The sequence below is a fragment of the Nilaparvata lugens genome, chromosome 3, assembly GCF_014356525.2.
Source record: "Nilaparvata lugens isolate BPH chromosome 3, ASM1435652v1, whole genome shotgun sequence".
Classification (NCBI taxonomy): Eukaryota; Metazoa; Arthropoda; class Insecta; order Hemiptera; family Delphacidae; genus Nilaparvata; species Nilaparvata lugens.
The window spans coordinates 27,117,565-27,136,550 of NC_052506.1; the positions used below are offsets into that span (position 1 = coordinate 27,117,565).

At 32.8% G+C, this 18,986-nt stretch overlaps 1 protein-coding gene across 5 annotated transcripts in view; it reads right to left on the bottom strand.

The window, feature by feature from the left end:
* LOC111064233 (solute carrier family 66 member 2) overlaps positions 1-18,986 on the bottom strand; it is a 54,143-nt gene that overhangs the window by 11,391 nt on the left and 23,766 nt on the right. For 3 of the 5 annotated variants that reach the window (XM_039423439.1, XM_039423440.1, XM_039423437.1), the window contains 2 exons: positions 4,976-5,225; positions 1,780-1,916 (listed from right to left, as the gene is read on the bottom strand). In XM_039423439.1, coding sequence (XP_039279373.1) covers positions 1,780-1,916; positions 4,976-5,178 — 340 coding nt within the window. In that variant the 5' untranslated portion in view covers positions 5,179-5,225. Of the gene's footprint in view, positions 1-1,779; positions 1,917-4,975; positions 5,226-6,204; positions 6,285-14,509; positions 15,014-18,986 lie in introns of those variants that run through there. The other 2 variants (XM_039423438.1, XM_022352106.2) reach the window with 2 other exon arrangements.

Sequence of the window (18,986 nt, forward strand, 5' to 3'; positions counted from 1 at the left end):
TTTGAAGGAAAAATTGAATTGATAGTGAACTATCGATAATAATCAACTAATTATTAAGAAAGCAGATATGGGTTTCAGGTTTTGGCAGAAAATATTGTTGATGAACGAATTTTGAATCATGGAGAATGTACCATTTTGTTCAAATAATTTCCTCAAATTATTTGAGGAATCTTGTATTGCATGAATAGGACAAATGAGATGATGTACATTGAAACATTAGTTTTAAGCATGTAATTGTATCATTAAATGAATGATATGAATGATATGAATGATTTTTCCAATTTATTAATAGTGCATTGCATTCATAAAATTCATGAAATTCTTTTCCTTGATATTTAAATTGTAACTAACATATCTTGTTTTTGAAAATAAACTGTTATTATAATTGTGTTCCATAATCACAATACGCAACAATTTCAAAATACAAATTGGTTAATGAAGTTGAATATATTGCTTTGGGAGAGGGATATTACTGAACATGATAAATTAATGACAAGCCTAGTTTTTAGTTAAGGCTACACAAAATCCACCTGTTTTGCATTATACAGTATTATGATGTACTGTATTTCATAACTTCCAACTCACTGTCTCTTGAGATGCTGGGCTATCTAAGCATAATTGTGAACGGTACAGAAACATGTGTATATATTATTCAAAGTCACGTAAATGGATATATGTTTCTTGTTTGCAAGAGAATATTATTATTTATAGAGAATAAATAATATATTGGCTGCAGGTGTGCAACAATACATGACTGCAAAAACTAATAGAGTTGATTTTTATTTATAAACAAATAGAATCAAGGTAAGAACGACTTACAAACTCATCTACTCAGCTTGAGAGGCTTTTCAACTGTGAAGTGGAGATGTGATTTTAGACAGCACAGTCTACAAATACAATATGAAACTGTATGGCAATCAAGTGTAATCAAGCTGATCAATGACGAACAAGAGGAATGAACAATTATCGAATAATAATTCAGTAAATTCTTATTCAAACTGCAACTAACATCTCTTGTTTTTGTAGTGAATTTTTGAAAATAAACTGATAGAAAAATGCAAGTATGGACAACTACACAAGTGTATGGATTTAAAACGGATCACACTTTACAGATGTTATTTCTTGTACGTTATACATGTAACCATTTTTCTCTCTTATTAAAATGACAACATTAAAGGTACCTACACACAAGAGAAACAATTTCAAGTGTCGTTTAGAATGTGTGTGTAAATGCTACTCCAAATAATACAGACCTCATTGCCCAACCCTGAATGAGGACAAAAAATGAGGAAATATCAACTCTGATATTCAAGATTCAATATCATATTATAGTCCTAGTCTGTTCCTCAGTGAAGCTTGCGCTTCTTTGCAGAAAATTACAGAGATACTCTATGAAATTTCATATTTTTCCAACTCATTTTCAAGAGCTCTCATATCAATCAAAATAGCTTAAAAAATACAGTTGGAAAAATTGAATCAATATTTGTAAATTTATTACTACAAAACCAAACAAATATCAGAGATTGGGACAACCACTTTCTCACAAATCCATTAGAACAGTAGTCGTGTGAATGAGATAGCCTATGAGCTTTGAATAGGCAGTGACATGAAAGTGAACACGATATATTATTATATAAACATCGATCAACTATCAATACAGTAAATATAACACACATTTGATTTTTTACAATTGATTATCAAGTGTGAATTGAGCAAAGCATTGAGTGCACTCTCTAAATAGGTTGTAAGTGGAATTGAGTTTTTAATGTATTGAATTACCAGTAAACGTGTGTTCTTGGAAATGGGCCAGATGCATCTTCCTCTTGACAGAGACACAGAGGTGGATCATCAGCAGCATGGCAATATTCATTATGAAGCTCTGTATGAGCAGAGGAAGTTCATACCGCTTGCCAAACCTGGAACAAACACAAAAAATAATTCAAACCATGCAATAAATTCCAACCCGTAATACAGGATAAGCAAGAGATTGTAGTTAATGTTTAAGTCAAAAGAATTCAACAGTTGATCAAATCAGTCAAGTACAGTGGAGCATTATCAAAGTGCAGTATCAGTAGAGTATTATGGTCTTCAAAACTTCCAGAAATGAAGGGAACTTTTAAATTACTTTCACAGTTTGTTGGATCGTCGCCAAACTTATTGATATAACAGTTGCACAGGCAACAACGGGATGAAGTCAAACAGGTTTGTGTACACATAAACGCATACAAATTGGAGTGAATTTTGCGATGGACTTGCAGCTTTTGGTTTGTGTAACAATATTTAAATCCAAGATAAATACTCAATTAATTTCTTAGATACAACATATAGAAACTGCAGCAGCTCAAATTAAGACACTAATTTGAGTTCAACTCGAGATTTATGTAAACTATATTGTCGAGATTTTTATCAATCTATCGAAATTCAAAATTGAAAAAAATTCAATCGCCTAGCGATTTATTGATAAAATAATATCGTGCGTGTATAAATTTGGAGGTTTTGGGTGAAATTATCATCATCCAATGAATAAACAAGAAGATAATGACATAGAGAAAATATAGCATAAGAAGATATCCTATGGTATAGATCGTTTATATTCCAAATTCCAAGCCGATTTTTAGTCAACTCAAGTCGATTACTGTCGACTACTGTCTATTATTACTGTTTTGGCCGGATGAAAAGTAAAAACGGCATAGTATAAGTATGCAAGAGACCACCAGCGTCACATAATTGAAAAATAATTTCCAGCTTGAAAAATTATTTTTTAATGGTGCTCATAATTGACCACCAGCTTGAAAAATAATTTCTGGAACTATCGGCTCAAGTTAACAGTGGAATTTGGATCATAAACGCCCTATGACATGGGATATCTTCTCGTGCTATCTTTCCTCTATGATAATGATTCATCAACAAATTATAAGAAATAGACCTATCATTACCGGAAATTAAAGTACTGTAACACATTTTTATATAAAAACTGATAAGTTTAATAAATTAACTATAGTTTCCAAAATTATGGGATAAGAAGATTCCACTTGAAAATTGAAAAGTGACAGATGAAATAATATTGTATACTGTTGTAAGAACACATAGCTTCCATTTTTGTTAGTTTTTTTGTTGTTTGACAATCATTATTGAGCTACAGTATTCATTGTTTGCCAAATAACTCTTGATAAATAAAGATGACGGTCTGGAGATACAAAGCATACAGAAAAATAATAATTCAAGTATATTTTGATAAGAAAATGTATTGATTAGTAGCTGAAAAAAGCTTGCATGAATTCCATATCAGGCTCTGGCAATGAAGAAGACGTGTACAAATATCTAAAAGGCTTTATTCCAATTGAGAGGATCAATGAAAATTTATAAGATCAACATCCGAAAATTATAATCTAAAATTGAGGTTATATTCTAAGTGGAAAATGTTACAAATTTAGTTCAATAATGAATTGAAGAGAAATAAGGCAAAGTAGAAAGTGAGCGTGTGTATTGATTTGGCAGCTGATAACTTAGGAATAGTTGTGGCTGAAGAGTGCAGTTTTGGAATGCAGAAATCGCCAGTCATCTGCCAGGTGATTCTAGCAAAGAATGACGTTGAGAGAGACATTATGCAACAGACATTGAATGGGCTACTAGGTAATAACAATGACAGAAAGTCATTGTTTGTGTAAGTGGTATACAGTATTTACAATAAACACTAACATAAAATAGCTACGTTAATAGTTACATTGTTATCAGTTCAACAGAGCTGTATAATATGACTGCAGGTAATTAAGTTTTATGTAAAGCCTACATTCATATGAGTTATGAAATGAAAACAATTATAGGTGCAAATCTATTAAGAATAATTTGCATATCAATCCATCTTTTTTTAACATTATGATTGGGCTGACGACCGAATGAGTCCCACCGCAGCTTATAAAATGCTCAGGTCGATCAATAAGTTTTTGATTAATTTTCCATTAATAAATTATTTTTATAAAATTATTGAAATGGGAAAGCGGAATAACGAATAATTAAAGAGTAACTATTGACTAAAATCTTCAAGGCAATGTAAGGCAATATTGTTACCATAATTACTGTAATATGTTGCTGTATCACCATCCAGTGGTTATTTATTTATATCAAATGTGAGACAATTAAATCAAATCTTTCCTCAAGGTCCAATTCTTTCGACAACTCTAGCCGCGCTTTATTAACGGTTGTAGTCTATATTTGTTGACATATTATACATACATATCCGTGTCCCGTTCCAGCTAGTGCCGGGTCTGGGTATGAACATTGCCTCTCCATCTTCCTCGGGCTTCCCACCATCACTCGCCCTCAACCTGTAGCTATATGTATCCTCTCTTCTCCACTTCGTTGACCACTGTGTCCCTTTCATCGTCCTCTTGGTCTTCTTCCTTCAATCCTCATCTCTTCCATTTTCTTTGGCAGCCGATCCGCTCCCATTCTCTTCACGTGTCCAAACCAGCGTAGTCTCATACTTATAGTCTTATACTTCTCTATATTCCCCTTATGCTACCCATGTTCAGTTCTCTTCTTATCTCCTCATTCCTAACTCTGTCTCTCATTCCTAACGTCTCTTTCCCTTTATTGCTTTGAGGAGCCTCATTTCATATTGACATATTATAAAGTCTGCAATAAATACAGAAATAAACTACAGCTGTTAAGAAAACACGGCTATATACTGTATAGTGTGGTCTATAAATGTCAACATAATATACAGAAATAGATTACAGCTCTTAATTCAGCGCGGCTGAGTGAGTGCAGCCGCGCGGCTAGAGTTGTTGCTTAGGAATTGGACCTTCAACTGGACATAGGACATTTATAGTTATTCAAATACAGAACCATTAAAATGTCGGTTCACTAGATACTAATAACTTGAGTTCAAGTTACGTTTCAACAAGAAAATATAATGTATATAATGCAAAACAATATGTTTAGTAGATTAAAGAGAAATAGTTTATGAACTTACCAAAATAATATTCTGAGAGTATTAGCAAATATTAGAACAAGGCACACATACAGCGAGAAGCCCTCGGCATCTTTCTTGTTTTTGATTTCCCTATACTGCGGTATGAAGGGCACCACTCCACCGAATATCATCAGCGTAGAGCAGGTCCACTTCACCAGTTTGGTGAACGTCACTTCCTGGATCTCTTTGATTACGTAGTCCATCACGATTTCCACCAGGTGTTGTCTTGTGCTCACTACTGCTTGCCATGCTGAAACAATACAATTCAATTATTTTTCATCTCCAAACAAACTCGATAATAGTTGAAAGATACTCGACGCTACAGGATCACAAGGCGAATCTAGATGACGAGCACCAGAATAAAATATTTTTGCTTCCATTTAAAAAATAAAGAGATTCAGAAAAACATAATCATCATTGTATGATTGATTTGATTGTCCTTCTAATTAATTGTTAATTTCATTTCACTAGTTCATCACATTTTACAATTGCATAACACATACTTTTCGTGTTACATAAAACACTTGGGTTATTTCAACAAGACATACTAATATTAGCACATTTATGGATCTAAACACTCAATTGAATTATTATACAAAATTCTCAATTAACAGTTACTAAAATTTTTCATCCTATAATCCTTAGATGGGTATATCCCTGTATGTTTTAATTATATAATTGACCGAGCGAAGTGAGGTCTAAGATTCAAGTCGACGGTTTGGCATTTCTCTTAATGTTTAAATGTTTAAATGTTTATATGTTGCGAATTTACGGCGAAACGCGGTAATAGATTTTCATGAAATTTGACAGGTATGTTCCTTTTTAATTGCGCGTCGACGTATATACAAGGTTTTTGGAAATTTTGCATTTCAAGGATGATATAAAAGGAAAAAGGAGCCTCCTTCATACGCCAATATTAGAGTGAAAATCAGACTATAGAATTATTCATCATAAATCAGCTGACAAGTGATTATACAGATGTGTGGAGAAGCCAGTCTATTGCTGTATTTCCATAAGGTCTATAGTTTCAATCAGGTACTTGTGGATGAGAATACTGCGTGAGGTCTACTGTTCACAGAACTACTAGTAAACTTTGATTTGAAAATTGATATAATTAATTATTTATACTTCATATTCCAATCCCAAAATACTTATCGACATGTGATATGACACCAGATAATTGATTGAAATCTGATCAAAAACGATAATTTGATGTTACAATTGCTTACCATTTAAAGGATCAAGGGCGGATATCATTTTACAAATTCACTCTGTTTCATCTGTCTTTTATCGTCATTGCCATGTAGGCCTAAAATAAAACAATATATTGCAATGTCAATTGAATCTTGAACGAATTGTGACAATTGGTGAAGGTTTGAGAATGTGGGTGTTGAAAGTGTGGAGGCGAAATGCTTTCACCGTGAACACTACACCCCCCACCCACACATACACCCACACTCACACGCACACGCAACAGCTACGTCACTACGATAAGGCCAAGTTCAAATCCCTTTTATATTATTCAACAGTTCATTTTCATTACCATACTGAAATTGTGCCAAAATTCCTGATAGCCGAAAAATGCATTTTATAAAGTATTCGCAAAGGACTCATTACCTGCCAGCATCAACGTGGGCTCTTACAGCACGGCATTTCACCAAAAGCCCCTCTTTATTCAATAAGGGAGTTTTTCAATATCCCGGATCAAGGAATTTTATACATTATTTTACTGTATGAGATACTGTCTCCTATATGTGTTTTTGCACCAAATACTATAATTTGCTTATTAATATAGGCAATAAAAAATTCTTTGTTGATAAATTTATGTTTTGTGTGCTTGTTTTTCTGACGAAATAATTGCTACAATGCAAGCTTAAAGGTAATAAATATCATTTATTCATTTAATCAATATAGGTTATCGGAATAAACCACCATACCTTGCCTATAAGTTCTCAATCTATAGGCTATCATTCATAAATAGCTTAATACAATACACTTAGAATGTAGGAAAAAATAGTATATATCATCTAATCAGTATTAAAAAAAATTTCTATGTGTATAATATGTAATGTAATACTATCTTCAATAGTATTACATTATGTCCAAGCTTTGTCAAGTCCAGTAAATAGAACATCACTCGATAAGAATAAAATATCATTACACTTGCTCAATGACAGCCACCTGAATTTATCGGAATAATTTTATTTTTGATCAGCATATCATTATTGTTCATTTAATCTGTATCTAAACACTTATGCAATTATCAACAACATTTATTTTTGGAAGGTACATAGAATTACAAAGTTTCATTAGAAGGAAATGAGTAATCTTAAATAGAAAAGTAAATCAATAATTTGTTCTCGTGTGAGATTGTTTATCAGTGACAAACAAAATGATAATCGGTTTGAACGGTTGACAGTGGAACAATCCAAGGCCAAATTTGACAAAAGGAGTCTCCGACCTAAAAAACAGTTTTTTCCATCAATTCTGTGGCTGTTAGCGTTGGCCAAATTGGGCGTATCTCCGCACATAAATGACATTTACAAGCTGCAAGTGAATAATGAAAGCACGTCAATCATTGGTCAATACTGACATCATGACAAATTCAAACAAAACTGAAATTCGGGAACGATATTTGCATGCGTAACCAATAGTTTTGTCTGAATTGCACAGCATATCGCTCGAGAGCTGAATGGAAAATCCATAGTCGATTTTTTGCAAATAGAGCTGACGTTATCTCCATGTGACTGACGACCAACACTCCTCCACCAGCAAAGCAAACAAATCGATTGACAACGCATCAAACAAAACGAGTAGATCAACAGCAACACAACGACAAAGCAACAAAATCGACTAAAGCTTTCAAACATTTCAAGCTGAATATTGACGCGAAGACAGCCCGTGCACTGTAATCAGGGGTAGTCGCTTCTATGGGATTAAACTGATAAGTCAGAAAATTTTGCGTTTTCCCGGCACTGTAATAAATAATCGATTCGTTCACCATCACCCGTGAAGAGTGACTTATTATGATTTGGCAAAGAAATACTCATGAAACAAAGAACTATTCAACTTGATATGACAACGGTACTGAAATGTAAATCATATTGCGATCGCATATTCAGTTCACATATATATTCTGATTCATAATTGGTTAAATAAAGAAATATGATTACTGCAAATAATACAACTGAAAAATCCAACACCTGTCGTTCTCTTTGAATGTTACATCTAAGAAAAAGTAATGATCAACGTGCACACCTGCCCTCTATCACTGCTATCTCAACACAAGAAGATAATTTAATTAGAGAGGCACAGCGCATTGTAGAGAAAAAATTCAAGAGAAAATAAAACCAGTCACATCCTCAACAACAATACAGTATTAAGTTCTGTAAATATCTTAGTCAGATAATTCAATCATTATCTGGCAAGCAAAAAAATGACATTTTGTGACTGCCTGATAATAATAATATAAAGGACCTTTGTTAAACTTCAGTAATAGAATAGATAATTACAGTTGATTGCTCGGGTAGGAAGATTTTTGGTAATTTCATTGATTGATAAACCAAATAAATTATTATGTACAATCACAGATAAACACATTGCCTGTGATGGAACTCAACAACACACAAGGAAGTTTGTGAAGCCAATTCTTTATTCTACCAACAATGAGACAGGTGCGTGACAGGTGGCTGAAGGGCTGAAGCACAATTCAAAAGTTGAATATTTCCAATAATGTGAAAGAAGTTTTACTGGAAAGCATGAAACGATTTCTAAAATCATTGTCTGATGGTATCGTTCTAAATTATTGAAGACATATTGAACATTGGAATGATGATTTCAAAAATCAGTCGAGTGATGCGCTATCAACTTATAAAGTAAACTTTTACCAGACCAGTTCGAATCTCAGCATGGTTTTTATGTCTCAAACTCATCTAAGTGAACACCCAAAAGTGAAAAGCTTATCTGGGCAAAAACAAAAGGAAAGTTTTTCACAAGATATTACTGTATAGTATCAGAGACAAACAAAAGGAAAGTTTTTCACAAGATATTAAAATATTGAATAGTATCAGAGACAAACAAATAGTTAAACGAATAGTATCATAGACAAACAAATAGAGACAAACTTACGCTTATCCTTTCTTTATAATAGTATATATAGCATCATATACAGCATAATGGGCCCATATGCCGAATGAAATTAAATTTTGATATCCGGAAATGGCATTCAAGAATGGTTAACAAGAATGAGAGTTGAAATTAGGCAGCCTGGCTGGAGAATAATAAATTGTTGTGCAGTACAGGAGTTGCAGTTACAATCCAAGATTGGTTGTGCAGCGGCGTTGGTAGGTTGCGCTGCGCTGCGCGTTGAGCATTGAGCTATTCCATGTGGCGTTTCCATGTGGCGTTTGCGGTTAGCTGGCGTTGGACTGGCTGTAAATTATTCAGCATCACGTTGAAAAGCCGATAATGCCATGTTTTGTGATGTGTGTCGGCAAGGAAAGAAAGGGTACAACAACCCGTCCTCTATCAAACCACTAGGGAAAAATTTCACAGAAAAGAGAATAGCATAAAGGAATATCATTGAGTCTTGATTGTGTATTCTTTCCCTTTAAAAAGTCATGCACGAGCACAGTACAATACTAGCAGGCTAATCCAAGAGGACAATATTAATCAAGTCCACAGTCAAAGGCTGGTGTACAAACCATGGTGAGCAAGAGGATTCTTTTTTGAATAGACGGAAAAGTTTGAAATACTCGACAAAAATACCCGAATATGACATTGCAAAGTGAAAAAACGTTGTATTCGCTTCACATAAAGTTATTTATATAATTCACTCACACTAATGTATTTATTATTAATCTATATTTCATTATTTATAGTTATTTCATTCCTCATTAACAAAAATAAGTTTATCAAATGGTTATTTAATATAAGTATTTAAAAGATCTATTTATACAGATTGAAATTACTGAGATATTGCAATTATTCAAATGCTAATGAATAAATAATTATTACCAAATTATTTAAAAACTAATTTCTATCTGACTGTTGTCAATATTTGTAGTAGCAGAAGCCTTCGGGGTGATTACAGCATTTAATTTGAATTTTTGTTTAGTAATAAGCTCTATTTATCATGGATATATAATATATTTTTCAGGTTCATGCCTTGTTTTCTTTTACCTAGGATGATTTTTTGAGGACAATGATGAAGTCTCCTGAATATTTGAGGCACTCGTTAGGTCATCTATGTAACTTATCAATATAAACAATAAATAATTCATAAATAAAACTGAGAATTGTGATATTATGAATCCAGATTCATCACAATTGACACTATTTGTGTCTTGACTATTCATCACAATATGTGTTTTACAACACAACTATTGTGATATGGACGTAATTGCGCGGAAATCAACCATCAATTTCAATGCCATAAATAATAATTGTGTTGGAAATTCCAACAGGTCTAGCAATTTCATATAAGAAGCATGATATTAAATATCATAGGGATGTTTTAATATCTGGCAGGCTTAGTGGAGACCTATTGAATTGGAAGATTATTGTGTATTCTGGAGAAAATCGTTTGTTCAACGTATACTTTTGATTGAGAAATTCCGTGGACCAATAGATTAGTCATACTGTACCTATCGAATAAAGTTAATGAGTTAGAAAAAGATGCAAATCTCTCATTTAGAGAGCCCAAATTCTATACCATAACTTAAATTTCATCAACAACGGAAAAAATATATAGAATTGACCATGGGAATATTTAAATAGTTTTAATACAGGACATTTTTAATTGAATGATTATTCAATTTCAACTTGTTAATGCGTACTAACCTATTTCTTTGTACATGTCCGAGTTTGAATGTTTTGGGGGTCATCAACAAAACAAGGATTAATTAATTTGACTGAATTGATTTAGGCTGAAACTTGCATGGCTTGATGGTTCTAAGTCTTCTGCTTCAACCAGTGGCTTGTTTGTATGGCTTCACGGAGCAAAATATGGGCTAAAGCTGATCCAAATACGCACTAAATTACAACTTGACTGCTATTAAATTGTGTGAACAGCCAGCAAGTTCACGATAGCACATTTTCAAAAAGCATAAATTTATCAAAACATTACGTTACTGGTTGGCTATATCTACAGTAAAAACTTACTAGCTGAATATTCTATAATGCTCATAATAAAAATAATAATAAAAATATTGCGTCACGTTTTGATACTATATTTTTGAAATACAAATTAGTTTGAATCGATAATATATCTCAATCAAATTTATATTTAGGTCATGCAATTTTGCAAGCTGGGATGCAATTTGTTTAGGAATGCATAGAATAAAGACAATTTGTAGACCATTGTTATAGAACATATTTTCTGATTCAAGCATCTAAAACTGCTAGATACTAACAAAAGTGAACTTTTAAAAATTATTCTTCATGCAGAACGGTATGAAATATGAGAATTGAGAAAGCTGGAGAGAAGATTGAAGGGATTTATTTTGGAAGTTCAGTATCCCTATTGCGGCAATTCGATAGTTCAGATTTAAAATAGAGGAAGGTTCAATAATTCACGCGATGTTTAAGATACAACGGCCTTCACTCACTTTTCAACCGCACGAGTTGAGTACCGTACTAACTAACTAACAGAATAACAGGGTAATGCAGTACAGTAACAACAAGTGAAAATTGGAACGATTCAAACAATTCATAACTCGAAAGTTGTAACCTGGAATGCAATTCATAAATCTAAATGGGGACGAAATAGAACAACCCATTCAGTCTTCACATGCAGCGATTTAAGGATGATTTATAATTTATTTCAACGGTTAACTCTTCTTCATTATAAATGCTGAAATCTCAGGCTATTTTATCAACTCAACATAATTCAACCCCTATCCCACTAGTAGCATGACCCTACTTTCTTATTTGGTTAACGTAACACTTCCAAGTGTAAGGAAAAAATGCGTTATTGGTCGCACCACAGGGTGCATAGCAATTATTTAGAAGTGTGATGCATTAACGAGTTGGCAAGCTCATCAATCAAAAAAATATTACAATTATCATAAACATTTACAACGAGGAACAAAGGCTGAGAATAATGCATTAAGGAAATGGAACAATGGTTCATCATTTTAACAGTGCAGTGTGCAGAATTTAATATGATTTTTTCTAAATAGTCTCTGTTGAAAATAAATTAATACAAAATAAATAATCTGATCAATATTTGAATGATTAAAAATAATATTTAAATTGTTAGAAAAATATTTATTTTCAAATAAATAATCTAATCAATTATTATTTCTGTCGCGTTTACATGAATATTCCAGTCAAAAGCTCTGTTATGCGAAAGAGGTGAGCTTAGAAGGTTTTGTGAGCAGTAGTATCACAAAAATTAATAAATTATCACAAGAGGAAATTCATCTTCTTTGCTGTGCATTATAACTTTCTTGTTCTGACACCAGTGTCCTAAAAATTTTCGTGAGAATTCAATGAAGAAATGATCAACTTTCACTTATTATCATGAACCACTATAGGATGAATATCGAAATTTCATCAGCCTTCGTATTTATCAAGTTATTTGATCGACTCATCAGAACTCTGTGATTAGATAATTTTACGCTTTCATCAAAATGTTACTCCAATTGACAACTCTATTGTGGAAGTTCCAGCTTGGAGCTAAAGTATCAACTATTCAGAGCCTAGTGAATTACATTAGATTACCAACAACATGAACAGATGGAAGCTTGAGGATGAAATGTAATGTGTGTAGTTAAGAAATATTATTTGTGACAATGGAAGACGAATGCACACATGGAAACATAATCCACATATAATATAATATCTTGTAATACTATATAAGTCTTTAAAATTCCCATTCAACCGGTTTCGACTCGATATTGCAGCAATTGGAAATCAAAGCATGGTAGGGAAACGCCCAATAAATGACAATTGGGCATCAACGATTACGTAAATTAAACGCTTAAGGAGTGCTTGTTGTGTGAATAGATTTTTCAGTTACTGGATTCTATAGGCCTAAGTTTTTGATTGTTCGAGAGCCTTAAATGGCATCTTGAAGCGTTAAAGAAGATAATAGATACTCGTACATAGATTGCTTGAACGTATTTGTTTAGTGGCATTCACTAACTCTCATATATATGGTTAGCAACCTTCCAACCTCGATAATTCTCGCCTATTTTCATTTTAGGAAACTTGATATCAAGCCTGAACAACTAGAATGGTCGTTTTAGAAAAGATTTAGGATACTTTCAACCCAGAAAATTTCCCAGCAAGAAATTAAATCATATAAGAAGATAGAAGCCCTGTTTGAAAAATTAAAAACTTACAAAGAATAGTTGATCAGTTGATCGCAGGAAATACGCATAAAATGTACGCATAGAAAAGCGTGTATGTAAAAATTACTATGCATTCCTAAAGCATGGTAGCCTAATCTTACATTTCAGTTTGATAAAAGATCCTTGATCAACTTTCATAAGATTTGATTTCCGTATTTTCCGTATATTACTTCACATTATTAAATGTTTAATCAATTTTTGGAATGAATTCGTTAAATTTGAACCCAATGAATTTTACTTGAATGAAGAGGAGTGACAACAATAAATTATTCATTCATGTCACTTCTTTAGTGCAGTATATCCAAGATGTATGTATATCTAAGTTGTTTTAATTTTGTGTATAACAATTGTCAATTTAGAAAAATATAAACTGTACTAACGATATGGATACTGAATAATTATGATATTCGTAACTACTATAATTAAATAAACTTAATATAATCAAAGACACATGTTTTCCATATGCAAGGGAACTGTAGGGTGAGAAAAACTCTTATCTCAAATGAATTTCTTAGAATATAATTGAAATCTCGAAGTATTATAATACAAGTAGATAATAGTAATGTAGTATCGCATAATTTGAATGACCATACGTTTTCTAAGGAAATTGTTTTCAATGATCAAAAACCAATAACATTGTTAATGAACAATGATAATGTTTCTTCATTATTGTTAATAAACAATGATAATGTTTCTTCACACATCTGAACAAACAATACGAATGATATAAATGTGAACATTAGCTACAGCACAGTAAACTTATTACTGGGAATCACCACGTACAGAAGGTACCGTATATATTCCATATTAGGTTTATATTGCTATGTTAATAAATTTCTACCAGTCCACGTTTTCTAAAAATTTGAAATATAATTTGAATACATCTAAATTATTCCTCTAAAAACGAAGTATCACGAAATTTACAAGCTGACTACCTACTAATTAAAAAACCAAACAGCAAAATAATTATCGCTAAAGATTATTTTCCAAGTATTGAAATGAAGGGTTTGGATGATTAAGAACACTAGTGTATGACAAGAGAAAAATATGGAGAGAGAAAAGTGGAGTGATTTCAAATATGAGAAAACCCAAATTGACGGAGCTGATAATTGAAGTTTGAAGTTGGAAAATATAAAGGAAAACTTGGATCAATATTAATAATAATTAATAATGGTACCTGAATAATAGCGGTCGACCTGCGTACGCTGTTGATAGTTGAGGAAGTTTTGTTCAATCGCGTTATTGTTATCGATAGCAATTATACTGATACTGTTATTCTTGTTGAAGGCACTGTTCATTTCAAAAGATTGACCAAGTTTTACATAGAAGAAATATTCCAACAACCACTAAGTCAGCAATAGCGGCACATTATTGGTTACCGGGGCGGCATTTTCGAATACAGAATTCGCCCTGCAACTAACAGAAAACATGAGCTGAAAAGTGGGCCTACTCATAATGGAAGCGCAAAACGGCAAATGATTACTCGGTTTTGACTATTGTGTTTGGAGAATAGCTCGAATTAGCGTATGGCGCGCTGCAACTCAACAACATGGAACACGTGCGTAACATGAATTATTATTGTCATCGTGGTTGACCGAAATAATTGGAAGCGAACCGGACAGACAGAGCAAAGCAGAGCAGACGTCTCTCGTTGGCATGAGTCGACTGCGGAAATGCAGCAGCTGATCCAAGTAGAGCGCTCTCCGGCCACGCAAGCTGGGCGGGGGCAACAAATTTCCCTCTTCCTACTCTGAATTTCCCGCTTCTACTTTCTTATAAACTTCAGTACAACTACAAACAGGTAAGGATGTATGTTTCATCGATTGAAATATTAACTCACCGTAAACATAATATAGTATAACTCATATGAACGGAAAAGAAAGTAAGCGCACATTGTTTAAGATTCTCATGTTTACATGTAGCAGCAGCATTAAGACCCCATTTATGCAATGCGGTTGGTCTGTGCGGTTGTGTCAATGCTTCTCAAAGTATATCATCTCTGAACAATATAGCTGTGGACAGTGGTAGGTCTGCTGCCATCCGCGGCCTGCGGGCAACACAATAGCTGCGGCCCGCACCGCACTTATAAATTATAAAACATATAAACCTAATAAATTAGAACCCATATACTCGAAATCGAAGCCAGCATCCGCAACCTCAAATAATGAATGGGGTCTAGGGTAAAAGACAAGAATAATTGACTGACAAAGGGTGTGTGTATGTTTAAGTACCTAAATGTTTGATCGGTTCCATAGTCTCTTTATTGGCCACCATACCCCAAATAATGGACTTGTGAGAGAATTGCAAGGTGTATGGTGGATTTGACAGTGAGTGAACAATGATTTCTGAGATTTCTTGGCAGATAAAGATATGTGGATAATACATACAACTGATTAAAAATTAAATAATTGTTGAAGATCATTCAGTTTCTCTTCAACAGCCGGATTATATTCAGACATAAGTAGAAATACATGTAGTATACAATATAACAAATACTTTTTAAAATGCTTGATAATGATTCAAGAGAGAAACGAAAGTTCATACAACAACTTCCAATGCGACTGACCTCAAAATGGTGTGGAGTGAACATGTTGTTCCCTGGCTCAACAAGTGCAAGTGTCAAACATAAGGTCGATATCTATCTACTTCAAGCAATATTTGTCCCAGACGACACACGACAGGCTTTTAGATATTACTATCGAATGTCAACCTATCCAAAAGCTTTGTCTAAGTAGGTGGCATGGCATATCCGCATCACCTGTCGTGAGTCTGATCTGCTTTCTCGCTGTGATAAATCACAAGTCAGACAGCGATGAGACTGCATGCCAACGCATTAGCTCACATTTCTTGATTTCTTCTTCTTCTACACTATATACAAAGAAGCCGGACATTGATGCAACAAAATGAAGAAACAGTAGACAACGGAAAGGAGTGACGCAATCGAATACAGAGTAAAAAATCTATACGGTACGGAATAATTTAATTCCTCGAATTATGAGCTGAGAGAGAGACCTCAGTCACTAATCCTAAAACAAGATTACATTGAATTTCTCGTGACATTTCTGTTTAAACTTTGTATGCTGTATACCAATAGAAATCTATGAAGATTAACTTATCAAATATAAAATTGTATGTAAACAATCAATATTAACATAAGCATTGTTAATCAAAATTTGAAATATTCACTCAGTTAAAGATTACCCAAGTAGAATACCAAATATTGCATCACGTTGTTGGAATTTAAATTCAAATAGAAGACTCAGGTTCCAATTCCACAAGGAACACAACTAGTTACTAATTTCAGTAGTTTCATACAGTTCTGCCATTCAGACTTCCAAGCTCTGGCTGTGCAAAGGCTAAAAAAACTTTCTATTGCTGATATTTTTAAAAATTTTCAATTTGTATACTATCAAAATGAAAAAGTTTTCTCAGGAAAATATTTTTTCGATCATTACTTTTTGAGATATCAGCGCCTAAAGTTTACATTTTGGGACAGATCATTTCAAATTCGGTGAGAGATAAATCCATGAATTTTAAGGGTAAATTCCTTATGGAATTGTTGATTGAATTAAAAAAATCTGAAAATATCAATTTTTGGGTTATTAAATTTACCAAAAATAACTCAACTAAAAGTTATTTTTGGTCATTTTTAGTAAATAATTGAATAATTTTCTCAAAAATTGATATTAATAGAAAATTGCACAAAATATATATTATCATCCTAATAGGATATTTATAGGTTATCTAAAAAATGTCATGGATTTATCTCTTTCCGAATTTGAAATGATCTGTCCAAAAATGAGAGCTTTAGGCGTTCATATCTCAAAAAGTAATGATCGAAAAAAATGTTTTCCTGAGAAAACTTTTTTATTTTGATAGCTTGATAGTATGAAAATCGAAGAACTTTGAAAAATATCACCAGCAAAATGTTTTTTTTTTAGCTTATTGCACAGCCTTAACAATATTGGAGCCAAAACACATTCGGGAGTCAAGACGAGTAATTTTGAAAAGATTCTAAATTCCATGAGAATACGGTTCTACATTAGTCTTTTCTAACTTGACAGTGATAGATAATTTTTTGATATTCAGAATTGCAATAATTTTGTAGGATAATTTATTTTTGCTAATCATGCAGTAATCAATAATTAAATCTGAGAGCGAGGTTTCCATCAGGCATCAACAAGAAAATGTGGCTGCAGGTTGAAAGATTCCCTTTTGGGCGTTTCCTTTGGCACGCAACACAACATTCCTCAACTACCAACTACTGACGCTGTTCAAGAAATCAAAATTTCACATTCAATTCAATTTGTACAGCATGTTGGCAGTTAATGACCTATTAATTACACTGGACACGCTAAGAGCTTCGAAAAGTGAATCCACATTTTCCATCAAATTAAAACTTACAACAGGAAACACACAAAATGATTAAAGGTTGGTCATGCGGTTTCAGAGAATCTATTAAGGTCAACCAATCACTTTATTGAAAACAATATTAGTATGATTTTTATACAAACATGATAGAGTAATTATTTTTCAATTTTCCAATATAAAATCATCTATCTCCGATCACATATATCATATTGATGAATACAAATACAGTGCAACTAAGATGAAGACACAATGAGATTTCATGTACCAGTAACAATAATTCCAAAACTATATGGCTCAATGTTGGTAGAACGAATAATATAAGAATGATCATAAGACACACCTCAACTTATGGCAGCTCCCAAAAACCAAACTACACAATACAGACTTGACCCGCAAATCTCACACATACCTAGCTATGTTTTTAATAAAATGCTTGATAATCAGACACAACGACTTAATCAGAGTGGCCACCCACTTTAAAATGGAAAATTCATGAGTAATTCCCGGTTTTCTAGAGTAAAATTTCAAATTTTCCAGGTAGAGTATCCGCTAAATTTGAGGAACAAGATACATTCTTAAATAATTTATTACGGAAATCTTCAGTTTGATCTTCCATGACGAATTGCGAATAGCATATTTAAATTTCCAAATATATTGATATTTTTGACATGACAAGAAAATCGTTGTTTTTAGATATTTTTTAGATTAGGATTAGGTAGTTCAAAAACATTGCCAATATTATTATTGCTAGCCATCAAGTATTTTTTTTTATTTGAGTTTATTGTTACTGTACACTACTCCACTAAATTAATTGAAATTTATGAAAAATTCATTAGGAATTCACGGTATTTTTCTCGGTTAGTAAAATCATGAGGAATTAAAGGTTCTCCCGGTTTTCCCGGTAGGTGGCCACCCTGTTAATGAATTCATCAAGAAACACATTCATGGAAATTCACTTTTAAATACATTCATGTGAATGATTATCGTCCAATAATTAGAATATTAATAGTTTCTGAAGATGAAAGATAACTCTAAAATAATTCTATTCTAAATTGGAAAAAAATCAATTTAATCTTGGCGAAAAATTACCTTGAACATTTAAATGCAATGATTTATTGCACATAGCATTTGCCAAATGTCCAATACTTGAAATGGGATTATAATTTTCTTCCTTGTTTTTTTATAATAGTTATCAGATTGAAAAAATAGTTAATGAGGATTTTCATGGAGTTGAACACTTTGTGGAGGACAATACGGATGAAATCATCCATCCATTTATTACA